Here is a 14,318-nt window from a genome sequence, read left to right on the forward strand (position 1 = left end):
TTTAAATAATCAAGGTAAGGGCACCTGGGTGGCTCAGTCGGTTAAGTGTCTCTTAGTTTTGGCTCAGGTTATGATCTTGCAGTTTGTGGGTTCAAGCCCTGCATCGGGCTCTGCCCTGGCAGCGTGGAGCCTGCTTGGGATTTCTCTCTGCCCTTCTCTGGCTTGCTCTCTCGCTCTCTCTCTCTCTCTCAAAATAAGTAGTAACTAACTAAATAAATAAAATTTAACACATTCAGTTCTAAAAATAATCTTAAAAAAAGAAATACTGTATATCTTTGAAAAGACATAATCAAAGATACATTACTTCCAGCTTTCAAAAAAATGGCTTCATAAAAATAAAAAAATTAAAACAAGTGTAAATGTTTATTTATTTATTTTTAATTTTAGTTTTTTAAATTTACAGCCAAATTAGTTAGCATATAGTGCGACAACCTATTTATTTTTGAGAGAGAGAGAGAGAGAGAGAGAACACGAGCAGGGGAGGGGCAGAGAGAGAGGGAGACATAGAATCTGAAGATTGCCCCCCCCAATTTTTTTAAACGAGTATCTCATAGGAATAATTCTTACCATATGTGATATACATGCATTCCTGAAAAGCTAGATGACAAACTGATTCAAATTTCAACCCTACTCGGGAAGTTTGCTTCCTAAGATACTCTATATAAAGTCTTTTATACAAGGAAAAAAAGAGTCCATCTCAATGAAAACTAGGTGAATAATGGAAAGAAATGCCAGGCTAAAAAGATGTTGGTCTAAGAAAAGATTCCGCCAGCCTTAGGAGTGAATTTTCAAGATTCAACATCCCTGCTGTCTAGGATTAAATCCAAGCCAGAGGACGGTAGAAGGGGGTGCTGTTGAGTGAAGCTGCAGTTCTGGACCGCTCCAGAAGGGGCGCTATAGCATAGTCAGCGAATAAACGGAATGGCCCAGGTTACGGGAAACCTCTAGAACGTGGCGGAAGGCAATCTCTCCTATCTCAAAATCAAATCTATGGACCCTGTGAGCCAGTGGTGCCACTTGGAGAGCTTTATCCAAGGTACACTTGCACACGTGCAGGAGGATGCATGAACACGGATGTGTATTGCAGTACTGTGTACGAAGGCAAAGGATTGAACTCAATCCACGTGGCCCTCTACAGGATCCTGGTGTAATAAATTGTGGCACATCCACACTGTGAGATACTATGCAGCCAGTGAAAAGGATTAAGATATTTGCTGAATGTTTACCTCGGTTTTTTTTTAATCGTTCTGTTTTCTTTTTTTTTAATTTTATATATATATATTTTATTTTATTTTGAAATTTACATCCAAGTTAGTTAGCATATAGTGCAACAATGATTTCAGGAGTACATTCCTTAGTGCCCCTGACCCATTTAGCTCATCCTCCCTCCCACAACCCCTCCAGTAAGTTTATTTACTTTGAGAGAGCGCAAATGGGGGAGGAGCAGAGAGAGAGAGAGAGAGAGGAGAAAGAGAGTATTATATTCGTTTCAGGTGTCCAATATAGTGATTCAACAATTCTATACATTACACAGTGCTCATCAGGGTAAGTGCACTCCTTAATCTCCTTCACCTCTTTCACCCATCCCCCCCACCCTACTCCCCTCTGGTAACCACCACTGTGCTCTATAGTTTAGAGTCTGTTTTTTGGGTTGTCTCTTTTGCTTTGTTTGTTTCGTTTCTTAAATTCCACACGAGTGAAATCATATGGTATTTGTCTTTCTCTCACTGGCTTGTTTCGCTTCGCATAATACTTTCTAGATCCATGCATGTTGCTGCAAATGGCAAGATTTTATTCTTTATCTATGGTGAGTAATATCCCATTGTGTGTGTGTGTGTGTGTGTGTGTGTGTGTGCGCGCGCGTGTGTGTGTCTATAGGTATATATATATCACATCTTTATCCATTCATCTATGAATAGACACTTAGGCTCCTTCCATAGTTTGGCTAAGATAGACTCTCTTAAAGTTTATTTATTTTTGAGAGACAGTGAGAGCAGGGGAGGGGCATAGAGAGAGAGAATCCCAAGCAGCCTCTGCACCATCAGGGCTGAGCCCAATATGGGGCCAGAACTCATGAACCATGAACCATTAGCTCATGACCTGAACCGCAGTTGGATGCTTAACCGACTGAGCCACCCAGGCACCCCAAAATGGATTCTTTCAAAAACAAGTACATTTAGGGGTGCCTAGGGCTCAGTCAGTAAAAGCCTCTGTCTTTTGATTTTGGTTGCCCCCTCTCCCCAGGCTCCCTCTTGGGAGCGAAGCCTGCTTAAGATTCTCTCTCCCCCTCTGTCCCTCCCCTGTGCGCACGTGCAAATAAATAAATAAATAAATAAATAAAATACATTTTAAAATTAGCTTTATATCATAATCAGCAAAAATGATGAATCAGCATCCGTTACCATGAAAAATAACAATTGTTCATATCTATTGGGCACCAGCATTCGCATTCGGTCCTCACGTGGCTGCTGGTATTAGTAACCATTTTACAGAGGAAACTGAAGAGTGGGGAAGTTGAGTTATGGAAGTATCCCTACAGAGGTAGAGTGGCGGGGCCGGGCTTCAAACCCCCCGCAGGCGAGCTACACGCGCCTCTAGATTGGAGGTGACTAAAAAATAAAGGCAAGGAAAAGCCAACTAGGTAAATAATTCTAGCAGGATCCTGCGGCCGCTGGACCGTGAGGCCTGGGCTGTGTGGGGCTCGCGAGAGCAGAGCGGGTCGGGGAGAGCAGCCCCGCGCCGCTGAGACGACGAAATCGGACGGATGGAAGGGACAGTGAGAAGCGGGGACGGACCGCGCCCGCCCGGCCGTGTACCCTCGCCCTCGCCCGCTCCTCGCTCAGGGGCGCCGGGCACCTGCGGGAAGGGCGGGGAATCTCGGCTCCTTCCCCGCCGCGCCCTCCCCGCCCTCTCCCCGCCTCCTTCCAGGCCTTCCCGAGGCCGCCCCCCACCCGACGTCCAAGACCCCGCTGGCCTTGCGGCCCCGGAGCCAAGGTCCCCCGACAGCGGAGGCGCCCTCAGGCCCCCCCACAGCGAAAGTTAGGCGGGAGCCGCCCCGGCCGGGCCCCGGACCCTCGGGTTTCCCGGAAGCTCTACGCGCGGGTGGCACCACTGTGCCCGGAGCCGCCGCGGCGCCCCGGGCATCCCCACCTCGCGGCGAGAGCTACGAGGCTACGCGGGGGCCGAGGTGAGCGCGCCGGCCGGGAGGGCTGTCCACCGATCTCCGGTGCAGGCAGGGGCGCTCCGGGCCTCGAACCCGGGGCCGATTCACGGCGGCTCCGACCACGCGGCCGGGTGCGCCGCGCCGTAGTGACGGGCGTAGTGGTCGCCGCGCTGGGGCTGCGCTGCTCCGCCAACGCCCGCGGGAGCGGGGGCGGGGAGAACGGCCCCTCTGCCGTCCCCGCCGCCCGAGGCCCCGGGGCCGCGGGGACTTTTATTCTGACACGGCCGGCGCCCGGCTCTGCTTAGTCATGGTGACCTGCGCGCGCTCCGCGCCTCCCCCCGGCGCGCAGCGATGGAGGCGCCCGGGCCTGGGCGACGGAGGCGGAGCTCGAGCGCGGCCATGGCGGGGTGAGTGAGGCGGCCTGCGCCCTGGCTGCGGGCGCCGCGGGCCGGGAGGGCCCCGGGGGTCGGGGAACAGGGCGCCGCGGGCCCGGTCGCCTTGGGGTTCCCGCGGCCCCGCGGAGGGCGCGGCTCGAGTCCTGGCCTTTTGTTGGACGGCGCGACTCGAGGGGTGGCCCGGGAGCTACGCAAGCCGGGCGAGAGGCCCAGGGAGTGCCCCTCGGACCGGGTGCCGGGGAGCGCGGCGCGTTGGGGAGCTTGGTCTGCGCCCTGGGGTTGGCAGTCGAAAGGCTGCGGCGGGGGTCACTTCCTCCCTTCTCCAGGCCTCGGTGGCGGCTCAGGCAGGGCATGCGCAGTCCCCCACTTATCTGCTTCGTGGGGGGGAAGTGTCCAGTGTCCAAGGGGCACCGTTCACCGACTGGCCAAAGACCAGGAGGCAGGGCAGGGGCCTCAGCCGGGGAGAGGCGGTTAAGCGGCGCCCTGGGCCCCGGTGGAGGAGGGTGCTCTGGCAGGCACAGTGAAGCGGGCAGCCAGCCAGCCACTCGCTTACTGACCCCTGAGCAGTGCCAGGCCCCGGGCAGGCCGTGGGGGAGGCACATGAGAGGGTGGGCACCACCGTGACCTACGCAGGGCTCCCTGCCTTCTGAAGCGCTGGGGCTGAGGGCCCGGGGCTTGGGCCATCCGTCAGAGCAAGCCTCGGAGCTCGGAGCTCATTTCGGTTTCTGACAAGTGCTGCGGTGGAAATAAAACAGGAAGGAGATGACTGTGCGCGGAGCCCGGGAAAGATAAATGGAGAACCTGGGGAGCCTCTTGCAGATTTCCCCGTCTTCTCCCTGAAGGACCTTTCAGAAGGGCAGCTCAATGGCCCGGCCCTCCAGACTCCACAGGTTTCATGGAAACCTTCCCTTTAGTCGTCAGTAGCTCTCATTACCCTCCTCCGAGTCCCCAGATTGTCTCTCTCATTCTGCCTCTGAGCCTTTGCCCTTGCCCTTCCCTGTGCCTGGAACATCCATCCCTTTGGTGTGTACATCCTTCTGGTCTCAGCTCTAACAGAGCCCTGGACTACGTGATTTAAAGTAACTGCCCCAAGTCACACTATCACAGTGCTGTTGTCTTTTTTGTTTGTTTGTTTTTAAATAACCATAATTTATACTCAACTCCTGCTTATTTTACTTATGGCCCATCCCTCATCATCTCCAAGGGGGCACAGTTTATGCCCCTTTCTCACTGCTGTGTTTCCAGTGCTTAGAACAGCGCCTGGCACACAGTAGATACTCAGTAAATGTTGGCGAGGAGAATGAAAGAAGGAGCTAGACACGCTCCATCTGACTGACTTTGGCTCACGTCATGATCTCACTGTCCATGGGTTCAAGCCCCGTGTCGGGCTCTCTGCTGTCAGCACAGAGCCCGCTTCGTATCCTCTGTCCACCCCCTCTCTGCCCCTCCACCGCTCATGCTCTTTCTCTTTCTTTCTTTCAAAAATAAGTAAACATAAAAAAAAAATAGACATGCTCTATCTAGGAAGGGAGGGAAGCTGGAACAGAGTGAGCCAAGGGGAGAGGTGGACGGAGGCTGACTGTGTAGGGCTTACGAGGCCATTGAAGAGTTTGGTTTTACTCTTTGTGCTGTGGGGAGTTGTGGGGGGATTCTGAGCAAGGGAGGGACATCATCTGACCCGTGGTTTTTTGTTTTTTGTTTTTTTTTTTAACGTTTATTTATTTTTGAGACAGAGAGAGACAGAGCATGAACGGGGGAGGGTCAGAGAGAGGGAGACACAGTATCCGAAACAGGCTCCGGGCTCTGAGCTGTCAGCACAGAGCCCGACGCGGGGCTTGAACTCACGGACCGCGAGATCATGACCTGAGCCGAAGTCGGCCGCTTAACCGACTGAGCCACCCAGGCGCCCCTGACCCGTGTTTTTAAGATGGAATCCTGGGCTGGTGGGGCCATGTGGCAGTTAGCACAAACAGACGTTGCTTCACCTGGGCTTGGGAAGGAAAACTGGTCTAGGAGTCGCTTTATCTTATAAAAGGAGGCCCGACCCCAGGCCCTGCCCCAGCCCTGTGCTCTCCCTCCTCCAGGCCTCTGAGTGCCCGTGGTGGTGTTGTCCCTTGTCACCTGGAACCCCATGCAGCCAGAACCGAGGCCTAGCGGGGCTGGGGCCCGCACCCGATTCCTTCCCCTGAGGTCACAGCGCCCCGAGGGGGCAGGGGACGCGGTGATGTACGCCTCCACCGAGTGCAAAGCCGAGGTGACGCCCTCCCAGCACGGCAACCGCACCTTCAGCTACACGCTAGAGGACCACACCAAGCAGGCCTTTGGCATCATGAACGAGCTGCGGCTCAGCCAGCAGCTGTGTGATGTCACACTGCAGGTCAAATACGAGGACGCGCCGGCCGCCCAGTTCATGGCTCACAAGGTGGTGCTGGCCTCATCTAGCCCTGTCTTCAAGGCCATGTTCACCAACGGGCTGCGGGAGCAGGGCATGGAGGTGGTGTCCATTGAGGGCATCCACCCCAAGGTCATGGAGCGCCTAATTGAGTTTGCCTACACGGCCTCCATCTCCATGGGTGAGAAGTGCGTGCTCCACGTGATGAACGGCGCCGTCATGTACCAGATCGACAGTGTCGTCCGCGCCTGCAGCGACTTCCTGGTGCAGCAGCTGGACCCCAGCAACGCCATTGGCATTGCCAACTTCGCCGAACAGATCGGCTGTGCCGAGCTGCACCAGCGAGCCCGCGAGTACATCTACATGCACTTCGGAGAGGTGAGTGGTGGGGGGAGACGTAAGGCAGGGCTTGGGGGCGGTATCAGAAGGACCAGCGACGGATGGACAAGGGTCAGATCAGGGAGCTGGAGAAAAACAGGGTTCTGGGGTCCTAGTCTACACACCTGGGGTGACTCTGGGAAACAGCCGAGGAAGGTGAGCGCTTCATGGGTCCATCTTCGTGGGTCACTGACTTCTCCGGGGTCAAGGGAAGGCAGTGACCCACGAAGATGGACCCATGAAGCTTGTTCCCATGCAGGGAACATGACAGCAGCTCAGCCCTGGGGTGTGCGGAGCAGGGCCCGATGCTTCAGGCCGTCAGCAGATATTTATGGAACACCCGTGACATGCTGCCTACCTCAGATGTGACCCTTAGACGAGTTTTCTTTGGTCGACGCAGTGTCGTCCTTACACTGTTCTTGGTTTCATTTTCGTTTTTGAGTGGAGGAAGTTGTGAGCATAAAACGACAGATTCCTTATAAAATCACAGTGATGAGCCCAAATTCTTGGGTGGCACCCACTGGTGGCTGTGCCCTTGGGATGATGATAATCATAAGTGTTTGTTGAGCGCTGGCTGGGCCAACCCCGGTTCTAAGTGATTTCCATTCTTCAAAGCATTGGATTTTCTCAACTCTCTTAAGAGGAAGTACCACCCCTAGGTCTGGCCCAAGAGGGCTGTACCCCAGGTCCCAAGCCTTGGAGAGTCCCGTGGTTTAGAGTGCCTTCCTGAAAATTTCCTTCCTTCCTTCCTTCCTTCCTTCCTTCCTTCCTTCCTTCCTTCCTTCCTTCCTTCCTTCCTTCCTTTCTCTTTTTCTTTCTTTCTCTCTTTCTCTTTAAAATTTTTTAATATTTATTTATTTTGAGAGAGAGACAGAGTGTGAGCAGGGGAGGGGCAGAAAGAGAGGGAGACACAGAATCCAAAGCAGGCTCCAGGCTCTGAGCCGTCAGCACAGAGCCTGATGCAGGGCTCGAACTCACACACTGTGAGTCATGACCTGAGCCGAAGTCGGAGGCTCAACCAACTGAGCCACCCAGGCGCCCCTTCTTCCTGGAAATGTTCAAAGCCCTCCTCCAGGGGCTAGGATCAGCCGGGGTAGATAGTGCCCTGGTTTCCATTTCTCCCCTTAAGGGACAGATGTTCTCCCTTCTACCACACATGTGGGGTGACCAGATGCCCTGTGGACCTCTGGCACTGGTCCTAGGGCCTATGGCTTCCAGAAAGGTGGTCTGTGAGCAGGGCTTTCCAACAGGCTTGCATAATGTTTCTTTAAAAGGATTGCATGGGCTTGGGGTACCTACCAGAGCATTGGTGGCCTGCTGATATGGGCTGACCGAAATTGCTTTTATAGACTGGTACCTGACAAGAAATACTTGCCTGGGGCCCTGTCTACCCTACTATATAGTTGGCTACCTCGCCCGGCTGTGAGGTAGCTGCTAACACAAACCCCCTTTACAGAGGAAGAAGACCAAGGCCTGGAGCGTTTCAGGTATTTGCCCAAGTCACCTTCTTAGAAAGTAGTGGGCCATATTGTAGCTCAGCCTTCTTCTTTAGAGCCTACACTTTTCTAGAACATTCTAGTGCTGCTACTTTTTCCTTTTTAGCCAATCTACCCTTTTGAAAAAGTAAGGTCGGAGGTGCCTGGATGGCTCAGTCGGTTAAGCGGCTGACTCGTGGTTTCAGCTCAGGTCACGATCTCATGGTTTTGTGAGTTCGAGCCCCGCGTCGGGCTCTGCGCAGACAGTGTTGAGCCTGCTCGGGATTCTCTGTCTCCTTCTCCCTCTCTGCCCCTCCCCCACTTGCACTGTCTGTCTCTCTTAAAATAAAAAAAAGAAACTTAAAAAGAAAAACAAAGAAAAAGTAAGGTTGTTTAAAAAAAAACAACAAACGGGTAAACTTGTAGGTCAAGCACAAAACGAAACAAAACGGTACGTGGTACATCGTCTCTTTGCCCGTTTACCTGAGTGCCTACTTCTGATATGCCTGGCATGTGTGGCACCAGCTCATTTAATCTTCGCCACCTGTGAAGTTTATACCGTTCAAATCCCCGTTTTACCAAACTGGCCACTGAGACTGTCCGAGGCAGGTTGAGAGACGTGTCCCCCAGCTCGCGCCGCCGTGGCGGGCTCAGGGGAGCGGCACGCGGGAATCAGCCTGCCACGGTAATGCCCTCTACAGGTGGCCAAGCAAGAGGAGTTCTTCAACCTGTCCCACTGCCAGCTGGTGACTCTCATCAGCCGAGACGATCTGAACGTGCGCTGCGAGTCCGAGGTCTTCCACGCCTGTATCAACTGGGTCAAGTACGACTGCGAGCAGCGACGGTTCTACGTGCAGGCGCTGCTCAGGGCTGTGCGATGCCACTCGCTGACACCCCGCTTCCTGCAGATGCAGCTGCAGAAGTGCGAGATCTTGCAGGCGGACTCCCGCTGCAAGGACTACCTGGTCAAGATCTTCCAGGAGCTGACCTTGCACAAGCCCACGCAGGTGATGCCCTGTCGGGCGCCCAAAGTGGGCCGGCTCATCTACACCGCCGGCGGCTACTTCCGCCAGTCGCTCAGCTACCTGGAGGCCTACAACCCCAGCGATGGCACTTGGCTCCGACTGGCAGACCTGCAGGTGCCTCGTAGTGGCCTGGCAGGCTGCGTCGTGGGCGGGCTGCTGTATGCCGTGGGTGGCCGGAACAACTCGCCCGACGGCAACACCGACTCCAGTGCCCTGGACTGCTATAACCCCATGACCAACCAGTGGTCACCCTGTGCCCCCATGAGCGTGCCACGCAATCGGATTGGGGTTGGGGTCATCGACGGGCACATCTATGCCGTGGGTGGCTCCCATGGCTGCATCCACCACAACAGTGTGGAGAGGTGAGTGGCAGGGCCCGGAGGGGGTGGACGCTGAGGGTCCCACTGCTACCGGGTCCCAACCCATTGGGATGTGGAGACTTCCCCTGTTGTCAAGTGCCTGTCTCTCTGTGCCCTACCTTCAGGGAGTGGACGCCTCCAGGTGAAGCTAAATTCCTGGGAGATGGTAGGGTCAGGGACCTTGGATGATGTGTCTGGGCCTGGGAATTGCCTACAGGGCTGTCACAAACCCATACAACTCTTTTTCTGCAGGTCTGGAAAGAGTTCTATGATTTTGAAGTTACTGTAAAATGCTAAATTTTATTAAACCACACCTCGCTGCCATCTGCCTCAAAATTGCCATAATAAACAGATGTACGAGGTGTTCTGTGTGGAAGGTGCCCCTGGGATATGGTACCCTTGTACAGTGCACAACCTGCACAACTGCATGGTGACCCTGCGTTTAGAAGCTGAGTATTTTGGTCTTTCTGCTTTTGCACAGCCAGTCCTCTGCCCTCTCCTCTTGCAGAAGTGTGATCCAGGATACAGTTCTCACCTGGAGCACTTGTTAAAACAAACTCCCTAGCCCACTGCTGGAGACCTGGCATCAGTGGTGGGCTCGGAGTGAGGCTGGGCAATGGGAATTTTAAGTAAGCCCCACACTTGGACAAAAACCATCCTGCGTGGTAGCCTAGTTGCTAGAGTTAGGATTCTGGTGTCTTAGAAGGCTGGGTCAAACCCCAGCGCCACGTCCTTGGCGACCCTGGACATGCCATATCATCCCTCTGTGCTTCCATCTTGTCACCGGAGGTGACGGGAGATGGCAGTGGGGACCACCTGCCCAACAGGCTGGGTGCGGTTTGGGTGGGATGACACATAACAGCACGGGGCCTCGCCGTGGGGCAGGGTGTGGCCACCAGCATGCAACACACGTACGCGTGACCTTGAACAGATGATGGCTGTGAGCCTCAGTTTCCCTCAGAGAATAGCTAGAAGGATGAAAGAGCTCGAGTGCCCACAGAACTGGCAGAATATCGGGTCACAGTACGTGTTCCCCCGAGGTCAGCTACGACTGCCATTGTCGCTGTCCTTCCTTTGCAGGTATGAGCCAGAGCGGGACGAGTGGCACCTGGTGGCCCCGATGCTGACTCGAAGGATCGGGGTGGGAGTGGCTGTCCTCAACCGTTTGCTCTATGCCGTCGGGGGCTTTGACGGCACAAACCGCCTCAACTCAGCCGAGTGTTACTACCCAGAGAGAAACGAGTGGCGGATGATCGCACCCATGAACACCATCCGAAGTGGGGCAGGTGGGTGGGGGCTGCGGGAGGGGACGGTGGAGGGACACCCTCCCACTCCTGAGAATGAAACTCGGCCAGGCCTGGGGAAGGCTTCCTGTTTTGATCTTAAACCCTGTGGCACAACACACAAGAGCTAGATTCTGACCGAGTCCAAGCTCTTCTCTTGCGGCTTTGTTTCTAAAGGGTCTCCCGGGAGAGGGGAGCGGGGAGGGCGCCCCCAAGAAGGTGGTGGCTAGGCCCCCAATGCCAGGCCCCGGAGTCACCCTCTCTGCATGGTACGGTTTAGGAGTCTGTGTCTTGCACAACTGTATCTATGCTGCGGGGGGCTACGATGGTCAGGACCAGCTGAACAGCGTGGAGCGCTATGATGTGGAGACAGAAACGTGGACTTTTGTAGCTCCCATGAAGCATCGGCGAAGTGCCCTGGGGATTACTGTGCACCAGGGAAGAATCTACGTTCTGGGTGAGGCCCTGGGGGCGGAAACCTGGGTGGAGAAAACTGATTAGCCCCGTCTCTTGGGGGTGGGCTCAAATCCCAGCAGGAAGGCTTCTTGTGGGTCCTTCCCCCTCTTTCTTTCCTCTGCCCTCAGAGGGGGTGATTGTGTCCTCTGCTGTCCCTGCAGGAGGCTACGACGGTCACACGTTCCTGGACAGTGTGGAGTGTTATGACCCAGACACCGACACCTGGAGCGAGGTGACCCACATGACATCCGGCCGGAGCGGCGTGGGTGTCGCCGTCACCATGGAACCCTGCCGAAAGCAGATCGACCAGCAGAACTGTACCTGTTGAGCCACTTTTGTTTCTTGGGCAAAAACACGGTCCGATTGAGAGTATTGTTGTTTTTGTACAAAAACAGGGGCAAAAGAAAAGGCGCCAGAGCAAATGCTTATCCTCCAAGACGGGAGGCTGAGATGCCTCAGTGTTAAAATGACAAGCAGAGAGAAAAGAAGGCCCGAGTGGGACCCACGAGCCTGTCAGAGTAGTCCCAGGAATGTCCAAGAGAGCCTTTCTGGGCAGGGGAGGCATGAGGGCAGGCTCCCAGGAGAGAGGCCCCTGCACCCACTCCCTGAGAATAGGCCCGGGGCCCATACCAGCAGCCGCCACCTCCCCTCGGGGTGAAAGCAGGTGCCGAGGTCGGCCCCGTTTTTGTTCCTTGTGTCTTTGTGATTGGTTCCTGGAGGCCTGGGAAGGAGCTGACTGAGGCCTCGAGGGGTGAGGCCTCTGCGGAGGTGTGGACCCCAGGGATGGTCCTGTACATAGAAACCACTGGATATCTCTGCCCTGGACAGTCAATTTTGTTGATAAGTAACCATATAACTTTCCAATGAAAATAAAGAACAGACTAACTAGTGTCTTCCACCCGGGCTCTCAGCTGGAGGTCTCGAACCTGGGGACAGAAAGAAGTCTTCTGAGATGTATCCAAGTCTTTGATTTCGACTTTGAATTTGAAACCAGCCCGTTATCTCTGCCCATCAACTTGACATGTAGGGCATCTTTCTCCCCGTAGACAAGCCACACAGGGCTCACTTTGTCACTTTTGGCTGCTCTGAAGGCAATGACCCAGCTCCTTGACACCTCTCTTAGGGCTCCCTGGAGCTCTGTTGTAAGGCAAACCATCCCAACATGCCTTCCAAGTCACTGAAAATCTATCCAGTCATTCTTAGGTGCTTCAGTCACACAGACTGAGCGTTTTGTTTTGGCGCCTGGGTATTAAAAAGACAAAGGGGTTCTTGGGAATGTTCTTAGGCTCCATATAGCCTGGTCTCTTCTGAACAATTCCTGTGAAGGCATTACATGGCCAGGATCGATCGATCGATCAATCTCTCTCTCTCTCTCTCAATCTCTTTTATTTATTTATTTTTCAATTTAGAGCACGCAAGCAGGGAAGAGGGAGACAGAATCTTAAGCGGGCTCCACGCTTGGTGCAGAGCCCAACCAAGGGCTTGATCCCACGACTCTGGGATCACGACCTGAGCCGAAATCGAGAGTTGGACGTTCAACCAACTGAGCCACCCAGGCGTCCCTGGCCTGGATCTCTTAAGCCGATTAACTCTGTTTGTGCTGGGAGAGTGGAGCACAGGAAAGAAGTATGACCTCAACTATGAGGAGTTTCATAGGCTCTCCCAAGTAGCTGAGCCAGGAAACATTTGATTCCTTCCCTTCCAGGGAAAGTCTAACTGCCCATCTGTGCAGCTTCATTCACTCGGTTCACCTGAAGGCTGTCTTGGCTGGGCCGCTTCCTGGAACCAGAAAACAAGTCTGCGTTGGCTGCACTGAGTGGATGGGGGAGAACTAGAAGTTGCAAATGTAACATCTGGATAGCCTCTTAGCATTGGCAGAGTGTTTCTACACATGATTTGATGCTCGAGAGTGCTGGGTTCTAGGAAGGGCAAGCCTGAATTCTTTACAGATCGAGGTTCGGAGAAGCGACTTGCCTGAGGTCACGTGGCCACTAAGTGGTAGAGGTCAGATTCGAGCAGCTCTACCACTGTGATCGTGAGAAGGAATCGAAGGGGCTCCCGTGGGGGTCAGTGTGTAGATCGGTGGTTCTGGAAACAGTGATCGAATCTAGAGTACAGAGGAATTTGCATGTAGTTCAGTGGCCAGAAGCCACACGGCCTGTCCCAGAGTGGCATCTCCTTCCCCCTCTGGAGGTCAGGTTTAGCTGATTCAGTAAAGCAATTCGGGAATCAGCAGTCAGGTGCAGTTTCTTACCCGCAAAAATGGTACTTGGGACACCTACTGGGCAACAGGCCCTGTGTAAGCTGCTGGCCCAACAAAGGTAAGTATTTACGTTCCCTTTCAAACTCCGCAAAAACAGCCATTTAAAAAAGACCTTGCTGTGCTGGGCACTGGGGCAACGGTAGTGAACAGGCCCCAAATGATCCCCGCCCTCATGGAGATTATAGCCTAGCAGCGGAGCAGGGCCTCCAACTCGTTCTGGTTTGCCCAGGACATTCCCGGTCTGAACACTGAAAGCCTGGCGTCCCAGGACCCCTCAGTCCCCAGGAAACCGGGCCAACTCTCCAGGTAAGCCAGAGGCTGCAGAAGCAATATTAAAACCGTGCTAAGTGGCAGGCAGCTGAGGGTCACGGTGAGGTTTGCATTTGTACGTCGATGGCTCTGGAAGCTGTGTGGACGTGGCTGGGACCTGGAGCGCACCGGGGAAGGCCAAGCAGCTATTGCATTAGCCTGGTGAGAGAGGATGGCAGTTTGGATTAGGTTGTGGGAGTGAAGTCGACTCTACTGGTGGAGAGACTGATTAGATAAGAAGGGCAGAGAATTAGGAATGCTCCTGGGTGGCTTCAACCTTAAGCAGCCAGAGGTAGAGAACCTTTGAGGAGGCCGCAGTTCCAGAAGGGAAGTGACAGTGTTTTGGGGTGTGTCGGCTTTTGAGGCCTCAAGATACAACTGTTTTAGGCAAGTACACAGTCCTATTTTTCTAGCCTTTAGGCTTTAATGCTTCCAACCAGTTCTTGAATGGCTACTCTACCAGATGTGAAGTGAGGTGTTCAGACACAGTAAGAAACAAACATGACACTGCCTCTTTCTCATAGAGCTAGAGTTCATAATCACAAAATACGTATGTAATTAAGCTCAAAGGTAAGCTTTCTGAAAGCCAGGAGCTCGACCTAGGTCAGAGGCCCTGAGAAAGCATTGTTGAGCAGTTGGCTTTCTCACAGAAATCCAAAGGAACTGATAGTGTCAACTAGGTGGAGAAAGGAGGGGCAAGATTCTGGACAGAGGAAACATCATGTGCAAAGGTCCTGAGGCACTGGGAAGCAAGTCTGGATGAAGCTCTGAGAGGGAGTAGGAACATGGTGTCAGATGGGGCCCTGTGGGCCATGTTCAT

General features: G+C 53.9%; 1 protein-coding gene across 2 annotated transcripts; it reads left to right on the plus strand.

The window, feature by feature from the left end:
- Positions 1-2,923: 2,923 nt before the first annotated feature.
- Positions 2,924-11,824, plus strand: KEAP1 (kelch like ECH associated protein 1). Of its 2 annotated transcripts, none has more exons than XM_027050575.2 (6): positions 2,924-3,187; positions 5,643-6,328; positions 8,505-9,190; positions 10,268-10,473; positions 10,751-10,927; positions 11,088-11,824. In XM_027050575.2, the coding sequence occupies exons 2-6, from the start codon at positions 5,690-5,692 to the stop codon at positions 11,252-11,254; spliced, it is 1,875 nt and encodes a 624-aa protein (XP_026906376.1). In that variant the 5' UTR covers positions 2,924-3,187; positions 5,643-5,689; the 3' UTR covers positions 11,255-11,824. The 2 variants fall into 2 exon arrangements, with proteins under 2 accessions (XP_026906376.1, XP_026906375.1); XM_027050574.2 differs by lacking the exon at positions 2,924-3,187 and adding an exon at positions 3,215-3,570.
- Positions 11,825-14,318: the final 2,494 nt, after the last annotated feature.

The sequence above is a fragment of the Acinonyx jubatus genome, chromosome A2, assembly GCF_027475565.1.
Source record: "Acinonyx jubatus isolate Ajub_Pintada_27869175 chromosome A2, VMU_Ajub_asm_v1.0, whole genome shotgun sequence".
Lineage (NCBI taxonomy): Eukaryota > Metazoa > Chordata > Mammalia > Carnivora > Felidae > Acinonyx > Acinonyx jubatus.